At 47.3% G+C, this 9,466-nt stretch overlaps 1 protein-coding gene across 1 annotated transcript; it reads left to right on the top strand.

The window, feature by feature from the left end:
• Positions 1 to 742: 742 nt before the first annotated feature.
• On the top strand, positions 743 to 9,063 carry LOC137635524 (putative protein tag-278; the record flags this gene model as incomplete). Its single annotated transcript, XM_068368002.1, has 7 exons — positions 743 to 1,111; positions 2,705 to 2,958; positions 3,985 to 4,266; positions 4,312 to 4,593; positions 5,620 to 5,901; positions 7,255 to 7,536; positions 8,236 to 9,063. Coding segments are annotated over 7 exons (2,579 nt in total), but the record flags the coding sequence as incomplete, so codon positions are not given.
• Between the last annotated feature and the right edge of the window lie 403 nt (positions 9,064 to 9,466).

The raw sequence follows: 9,466 nt of genomic DNA, 5'->3' as shown, positions 1-9,466 counted from the left end.
TTTCCAACTAGGGTTGTAGCTTGGATAGTAATAATAATAATAATAATAATAGAAGTTCAGGTTGAGCCTGGACCCATCTCTAACACAGATGTATCAGTTCAAACTGACGTAGACACCAAAGAGGAATAGAGTGAGGCCCTCGAGCCTGTCTTGGACCAGGAGGAAATCAACAGTATATCTGAGGAGACTGAAGCTGTCCTCAGTGGGAAGGATCCTTTGCTTTCCGGCGAGGAGGAACAGCTGCTGCTGCCAGGAGGCGCAGGGAGTGTTATCTCTACTAGAGATATACAAGTTCAGGTAGACCCTGGACTTCTTACCTCTAACAGAGATATAGACGTTCAGGTACAAACTGAACATCTTATCTCTAACAGAGAGGTAGAAGTTCAGGTTGAGCCTGGACCCATCTCTAACACAGATGTATCAGTTCAAACTGACGTAGACACCAAAAAGGAATAGAGTGAGGCCCTCGAGCCTGTCTTGGACCAGGAGGAAATCAACAGTATATCTGAGGAGACTGAAGCTGTCCTCAGTGGGAAGGATCCTTTGCTTTCCGGCGAGGAGGAACAGCTGCTGCTGCCAGGAGGCGCAGGGAGTGTTATCTCTACTAGAGATATACAAGTTCAGGTAGACCCTGGACTTCTTACCTCTAACAGAGATATAGACGTTCAGGTACAGACTGAACATCTTATCTCTAACATAGAGGTATAAGTTCAGGTTGAGCCTGGACCCATCTCTAACACAGATGTATCAGTTCAAACTGACGTAGACACCAAGGAGGAACAGAGTGAGGCACTCGAGCCTGTCTTGGACCAGGAGGAAATCAACAGTATATCTGAGGAGACTGAAGCTGTCCTCAGTGGGAAGGATCCTTTGCTTTCCGGCGAGGAGGAACAGCTGCTGCTGCCAGGAGGCGCAGGGAGTGTTATCTCTACTAGAGATATACAAGTTCAGGTAGACCCTGGACTTCTTACCTCTGACAGAGATATAGACGTTCAGGTACAGACTGAACATCTTATCTCTAACATAGAGGTAGAAGTTCAGGTTGAGCCTGGACCCATCTCTAACACAGATGTATCAGTTCAAACTGACGTAGACACCAAGGAGGAACAGAGTGAGGCACTCGAGCCTGTCTTGGACCAGGAGGAAATCAACAGTATATCTGAGGAGACTGAAGCTGTCCTCAGTGGGAAGGATCCTTTGCTTTCCGGCGAGGAGGAACAGCTGCTGCTGCCAGGAGGCGCAGGGAGTGTTATCTCTACTAGAGATATACAAGTTCAGGTAGACCCTGGACTTCTTACCTCTAACAGAGATATAGACGTTCAGGTACAGACTGAACATCTTATCTCTAACATAAAGGTATAAGTTCAGGTTGAGCCTGGACCCATCTCTAACACAGATGTATCAGTTCAAACTGACGTAGAAACCAAGGAGGAACAGAGTGAGGCACTTGAGCCTGTCTTGGACCAGGAGGAAATCAACAGTATATCTGAGGAGACTGAAGCTGTCCTCAGTGGGAAGGATCCTTTGCATACCGGCGAGGAGGAACAGCTGCTGCTGCCAGGAGGCGCAGGGAGTGTTATCTCTACTAGAGATATACAAGTTCAGGTAGACCCTGGACTTCTTACCTCTAACAGAGATATAGACGTTCAGGTACAGACTGAACATCTTATCTCTAACATAGAGGTATAAGTTCAGGTTGAGCCTGGACCCATCTCTAACACAGATGTATCAGTTCAAACTGACGTAGACACCAAGGAGGAACAGAGTGAGGCACTCGAGCCTGTCTTGGACCAGGAGGAAATCAACAGTATATCTGAGGAGACTGAAGCTGTCCTCAGTGGGAAGGATCCTTTGCTTTCCGGCGAGGAGGAACAGCTGCTGCTGCCAGGAGGCGCAGGGAGTGTTATCTCTACTAGAGATATACAAGTTCAGGTAGACCCTGGACTTCTTACCTCTAACAGAGATATAGACGTTCAGGTACAGACTGAACATCTTATCTCTAACATAGAGGTAGAAGTTCAGGTTGAGCCTGGACCCATCTCTAACACAGATGTATCAGTTCAAACTGACGTAGACACCAAAGAGGAATAGAGTGAGGCCCTCGAGCCTGTCTTGGACCAGGAGGAAATCAACAGTATATCTGAGGAGACTGAAGCTGTCCTCAGTGGGAAGGATCCTTTGCTTTCCGGCGAGGAGGAACAGCTGCTGCTGCCAGGAGGCGCAGGGAGTGTTATCTCTACTAGAGATATACAAGTTCAGGTAGACCCTGGACTTCTTACCTCTAACAGAGATATAGACGTTCAGGTACAGACTGAACATCTTATCTCTAACATAGAGGTATAAGTTCAGGTTGAGCCTGGACCCATCTCTAACACAGATGTATCAGTTCAAACTGACGTAGACACCAAGGAGGAACAGAGTGAGGCACTCGAGCCTGTCTTGGACCAGGAGGAAATCAACAGAATATCTGAGGAGACTGAAGCTGTCCTCAGTGGGAAGGATCCTTTGCTTTCCGGCGAGGAGGAACCGCTGCTGCTGCCAGGAGGCGCAGGGAGTGTTATCTCTACTAGAGATATACAAGTTCAGGTAGACCCTGGACTTCTTACCTCTAACAGAGATATAGACGTTCAGGTACAGACTGAACATCTTATCTCTAACATAGAGGTATAAGTTCAGGTTGAGCCTGGACCCATCTCTAACACAGATGTATCAGTTCAAACTGACGTAGACACCAAGGAGGAACAGAGTGAGGCACTCGAGCCTGTCTTGGACCAGGAGGAAATCAACAGTATATCTGAGGAGACTGAAGCTGTCCTCAGTGGGAAGGATCCTTTGCTTTCCGGCGAGGAGGAACAGCTGCTGCTGCCAGGAGGCGCAGGGAGTATTATCTCTACTAGAGATATACAAGTTCAGGTAGACCCTGGACTTCTTACCTCTGACAGAGATATAGACGTTCAGGTACAGACTGAACATCTTATCTCTAACATAGAGGTAGAAGTTCAGGTTGAGCCTGGACCCATCTCTAACACAGATGTATCAGTTCAAACTGACGTAGACACCAAAGAGGAATAGAGTGAGGCCCTCGAGCCTGTCTTGGACCAGGAGGAAATCAACAGAATATCTGAGGAGACTGAAGCTGTCCTCAGTGGGAAGGATCCTTTGCTTTCCGGCGAGGAGGAACCGCTGCTGCTGCCAGGAGGCGCAGGGAGTGTTATCTCTACTAGAGATATACAAGTTCAGGTAGACCCTGGACTTCTTACCTCTAACAGAGATATAGACGTTCAGGTACAGACTGAACATCTTATCTCTAACATAGAGGAATAAGTTCAGGTTGAGCCTGGACCCATCTCTAACACAGATGTATCAGTTCAAACTGACGTAGACACCAAGGAGGAACAGAGTGAGGCACTCGAGCCTGTCTTGGACCAGGAGGAAATCAACAGTATATCTGAGGAGACTGAAGCTGTCCTCAGTGGGAAGGATCCTTTGCTTTCCGGCGAGGAGGAACAGCTGCTGCTGCCAGGAGGCGCAGGGAGTGTTATCTCTACTAGAGATATACAAGTTCAGGTAGACCCTGGACTTCTTACCTCTAACAGAGATATAGACGTTCAGGTACAGACTGAACATCTTATCTCTAACATAGAGGTAGAAGTTCAGGTTGAGCCTGGACCCATCTCTAACACAGATGTATCAGTTCAAACTGACGTAGACACCAAAGAGGAATAGAGTGAGGCCCTCGAGCCTGTCTTGGACCAGGAGGAAATCAACATTATATCTGAGGAGACTGAAGCTGTCCTCAGTGGGAAGGATCCTTTGCTTTCCGGCGAGGAGGAACAGCTGCTGCTGCCAGGAGGCGCAGGGAGTGTTATCTCTACTAGAGATATACAAGTTCAGGTAGACCCTGGACTTCTTACCTCTAACAGAGATATAGACGTTCAGGTACAGACTGAACATCTTATCTCTAACATAGAGGTATAAGTTCAGGTTGAGCCTGGACCCATCTCTAACACAGATGTATCAGTTCAAACTGACGTAGACACCAAGGAGGAACAGAGTGAGGCACTCGAGCCTGTCTTGGACCAGGAGGAAATCAACAGTATATCTGAGGAGACTGCAGCTGTCCTCAGTGGGAAGGATCCTTTGCTTTCCGGCGAGGAGGAACAGCTGCTGCTGCCAGGAGGCGCAGGGAGTGTTATCTCTACTAGAGATATACAAGTTCAGGTAGACCCTGGACTTCTTACCTCTAACAGAGATATAGACGTTCAGGTACAGACTGAACATCTTATCTCTAACATAGAGGTATAAGTTCAGGTTGAGCCTGGACCCATCTCTAACACAGATGTATCAGTTCAAACTGACGTAGACACCAAGGAGGAACAGAGTGAGGCACTCGAGCCTGTCTTGGACCAGGAGGAAATCAACAGTATATCTGAGGAGACTGAAGCTGTCCTCAGTGGGAAGGATCCTTTGCTTTCCGGCGAGGAGGAACAGCTGCTGCTCCCAGGAGGCGCAGGGAGTGTTATCTCTACTAGAGATATACAAGTTCAGGTAGACCCTGGACTTCTTACCTCTGACAGAGATATAGACGTTCAGGTACAGACTGAACATTTTATCTCTAACATAGAGGTAGAAGTTCAGGTTGAGCCTGGACCCATCTCTAACACAGATGTATCAGTTCAAACTGACGTAGACACCAAAGAGGAATAGAGTGAGGCCCTCGAGCCTGTCTTGGACCAGGAGGAAATCAACAGAATATCTGAGGAGACTGAAGCTGTCCTCAGTGGGAAGGATCCTTTGCTTTCCGGCGAGGAGGAACCGCTGCTGCTGCCAGGAGGCGCAGGGAGTGTTATCTCTACTAGAGATATACAAGTTCAGGTAGACCCTGGACTTCTTACCTCTAACAGAGATATAGACGTTCAGGTACAGACTGAACATCTTATCTCTAACATAGAGGTATAAGTTCAGGTTGAGCCTGGACCCATCTCTAACACAGATGTATCAGTTCAAACTGACGTAGACACCAAGGAGGAACAGAGTGAGGCACTCGAGCCTGTCTTGGACCAGGAGGAAATCAACAGTATATCTGAGGAGACTGAAGCTGTCCTCAGTGGGAAGGATCCTTTGCTTTCCGGCGAGGAGGAACAGCTGCTGCTGCCAGGAGGCGCAGGGAGTGTTATCTCTACTAGAGATATACAAGTTCAGGTAGACCCTGGACTTCTTACCTCTAACAGAGATATAGACGTTCAGGTACAGACTGAACATCTTATCTCTAACATAGAGGTATAAGTTCAGGTTGAGCCTGGACCCATCTCTAACACAGATGTATCAGTTCAAACTGACGTAGACACCAAGGAGGAACAGAGTGAGGCACTCGAGCCTGTCTTGGACCAGGAGGAAATCAACAGAATATCTGAGGAGACTGAAGCTGTCCTCAGTGGGAAGGATCCTTTGCTTTCCGGCGAGGAGGAACCGCTGCTGCTGCCAGGAGGCGCAGGGAGTGTTATCTCTACTAGAGATATACAAGTTCAGGTAGACCCTGGACTTCTTACCTCTAACAGAGATATAGACGTTCAGGTACAGACTGAACATCTTATCTCTAACATAGAGGTATAAGTTCAGGTTGAGCCTGGACCCATCTCTAACACAGATGTATCAGTTCAAACTGACGTAGACACCAAGGAGGAACAGAGTGAGGCACTCGAGCCTGTCTTGGACCAGGAGGAAATCAACAGTATATCTGAGGAGACTGAAGCTGTCCTCAGTGGGAAGGATCCTTTGCTTTCCGGCGAGGAGGAACAGCTGCTGCTGCCAGGAGGCGCAGGGAGTATTATCTCTACTAGAGATATACAAGTTCAGGTAGACCCTGGACTTCTTACCTCTGACAGAGATATAGACGTTCAGGTACAGACTGAACATCTTATCTCTAACATAGAGGTAGAAGTTCAGGTTGAGCCTGGACCCATCTCTAACACAGATGTATCAGTTCAAACTGACGTAGACACCAAAGAGGAATAGAGTGAGGCCCTCGAGCCTGTCTTGGACCAGGAGGAAATCAACAGAATATCTGAGGAGACTGAAGCTGTCCTCAGTGGGAAGGATCCTTTGCTTTCCGGCGAGGAGGAACCGCTGCTGCTGCCAGGAGGCGCAGGGAGTGTTATCTCTACTAGAGATATACAAGTTCAGGTAGACCCTGGACTTCTTACCTCTAACAGAGATATAGACGTTCATGTACAGACTGAACATCTTATCTCTAACATAGAGGTATAAGTTCAGGTTGAGCCTGGACCCATCTCTAACACAGATGTATCAGTTCAAACTGACGTAGACACCAAGGAGGAACAGAGTGAGGCACTCGAGCCTGTCTTGGACCAGGAGGAAATCAACAGTATATCTGAGGAGACTGAAGCTGTCCTCAGTGGGAAGGATCCTTTGCTTTCCGGCGAGGAGGAACAGCTGCTGCTGCCAGGAGGCGCAGGGAGTGTTATCTCTACTAGAGATATACAAGTTCAGGTAGACCCTGGACTTCTTACCTCTAACAGAGATATAGACGTTCAGGTACAGACTGAACATCTTATCTCTAACATAGAGGTAGAAGTTCAGGTTGAGCCTGGACCCATCTCTAACACAGATGTATCAGTTCAAACTGACGTAGACACCAAAGAGGAATAGAGTGAGGCCCTCGAGCCTGTCTTGGACCAGGAGGAAATCAACAGTATATCTGAGGAGACTGAAGCTGTCCTCAGTGGGAAGGATCCTTTGCTTTCCGGCGAGGAGGAACAGCTGCTGCTGCCAGGAGGCGCAGGGAGTGTTATCTCTACTAGAGATATACAAGTTCAGGTAGACCCTGGACTTCTTACCTCTAACAGAGATATAGACGTTCAGGTACAGACTGAACATCTTATCTCTAACATAGAGGTATAAGTTCAGGTTGAGCCTGGACCCATCTCTAACACAGATGTATAAGTTCAAACTGACGTAGACACCAAGGAGGAACAGAGTGAGGCACTCGAGCCTGTCTTGGACCAGGAGGAAATCAACAGTATATCTGAGGAGACTGCAGCTGTCCTCAGTGGGAAGGATCCTTTGCTTTCCGGCGAGGAGGAACAGCTGCTGCTGCCAGGAGGCGCAGGGAGTGTTATCTCTACTAGAGATATACAAGTTCAGGTAGACCCTGGACTTCTTACCTCTAACAGAGATATAGACGTTCAGGTACAGACTGAACATCTTATCTCTAACATAGAGGTATAAGTTCAGGTTGAGCCTGGACCCATCTCTAACACAGATGTATCAGTTCAAACTGACGTAGACACCAAGGAGGAACAGAGTGAGGCACTCGAGCCTGTCTTGGACCAGGAGGAAATCAACAGTATATCTGAGGAGACTGAAGCTGTCCTCAGTGGGAAGGATCCTTTGCTTTCCGGCGAGGAGGAACAGCTGCTGCTGCCAGGAGGCGCAGGGAGTGTTATCTCTACTAGAGATATACAAGTTCAGGTAGACCCTGGACTTCTTACCTCTGACAGAGATATAGACGTTCAGGTACAGACTGAACATCTTATCTCTAACATAGAGGTAGAAGTTCAGGTTGAGCCTGGACCCATCTCTAACACAGATGTATCAGTTCAAACTGACGTAGACACCAAAGAGGAATAGAGTGAGGCCCTCGAGCCTGTCTTGGACCAGGAGGAAATCAACAGAATATCTGAGGAGACTGAAGCTGTCCTCAGTGGGAAGGATCCTTTGCTTTCCGGCGAGGAGGAACCGCTGCTGCTGCCAGGAGGCGCAGGGAGTGTTATCCCTACTAGAGATATACAAGTTCAGGTAGACCCTGGACTTCTTACCTCTAACAGAGATATAGACGTTCAGGTACAGACTGAACATCTTATCTCTAACATAGAGGTATAAGTTCAGGTTGAGCCTGGACCCATCTCTAACACAGATGTATCAGTTCAAACTGACGTAGACACCAAGGAGGAACAGAGTGAGGCACTCGAGCCTGTCTTGGACCAGGAGGAAATCAACAGTATATCTGAGGAGACTGAAGCTGTCCTCAGTGGGAAGGATCCTTTGCTTTCCGGCGAGGAGGAACAGCTGCTGCTGCCAGGAGGCGCAGGGAGTGTTATCTCTACTAGAGATATACAAGTTCAGGTAGACCCTGGACTTCTTACCTCTAACAGAGATATAGACGTTCAGGTACAGACTGAACATCTTATCTCTAACATAGAGGTATAAGTTCAGGTTGAGCCTGGACCCATCTCTAACACAGATGTATCAGTTCAAACTGACGTAGACACCAAGGAGGAACAGAGTGAGGCACTCGAGCCTGTCTTGGACCAGGAGGAAATCAACAGTATATCTGAGGAGACTGAAGCTGTCCTCAGTGGGAAGGATCCTTTGCTTTCCGGCGAGGAGGAACAGCTGCTGCTGCCAGGAGGCGCAGGGAGTGTTATCTCTACTAGAGATATACAAGTTCAGGTAGACCCTGGACTTCTTACCTCTAACAAAGATATAGACGTTCAGGTACAGACTGAACATCTTATCTCTAACAGAGAGGTAGAAGTTCAGGTTGAGCCTGGACCCATCTCTAACACAGATGTATCAGTTCAAACTGACGTAGACACCGAGATTGAAGATCTCAGGCGAAAGAATGAGACAATGGCTAAGGAACTTTCCAATAAACAAGCTGTGATTGTAGCATATCAAAATCAGCTTGTTGATTACGATCATTCAATTCAAGAGTTGAAAGCGGAGCTGAAAATGGCTCAGGAGAAAAATGATGTCCAAAATCAGAGAGAATTAGCTCTTGTGAGAGAGAAGGAAGCTCTGAAACAAGAGCTTGAGGATAAAGTCACTCTGGATGAAGAACACACAATGAAAATAGTTCAGTTGAATCAGGAACTGGAAAAAGCCAAGAAGGAAATCGAGGCTCATGACGAGCTGAAATCGATCCTTCTGGCACAGATTGAGGATCTCAAGAAATCCAATGAGGAACGAAGCTTCCTTATTGAGGAATTATCTCTAGAGAAAATCAAACTAAAAAAAAGAGCTGATGGAGGCTCGTGCTAATGATCAGAAAAGAAGCCAAGGACACCAACGTCTAGTAGAAGAGCTGCAGGAGGAGATTTCTAAATCTCTAGTGCAGAATCGTGAGCTAAAGGAGGCAGTGTTCACAATAACAAAGAAGAACGAAGGTCTTCGTGAACAACTGGAGAACAAAGGTAAACGAGAGAAAAATCTGAATGGAAAGATTGTTCGAATGACAAACACAGAGGATCAAATCAAGAAGGAATTGTCCGCAGCGATGGATGTCATCTCTTCACTGAAGAAGGAACTTCAGAAGAGAGATTTGGAAAAGGTTAAAAAAGAAGAAGGAACGGGTGACGAGGGTTCACCAGAAAAGGAGAAATACGGACTTGATAAAACTACAGTCGTAGAAGGTTGTGAAACTCCAGCAGAAGATGACAAGAAA

The sequence above is a fragment of the Palaemon carinicauda genome, unplaced genomic scaffold (genome assembly GCF_036898095.1).
Source record: "Palaemon carinicauda isolate YSFRI2023 unplaced genomic scaffold, ASM3689809v2 scaffold1364, whole genome shotgun sequence".
Taxonomy (NCBI): Eukaryota; Metazoa; Arthropoda; class Malacostraca; order Decapoda; family Palaemonidae; genus Palaemon; species Palaemon carinicauda.
The sequence above is the reverse complement of the archived record's forward strand: the minus strand, read 5'-3'. Positions and strand labels throughout refer to the sequence as shown.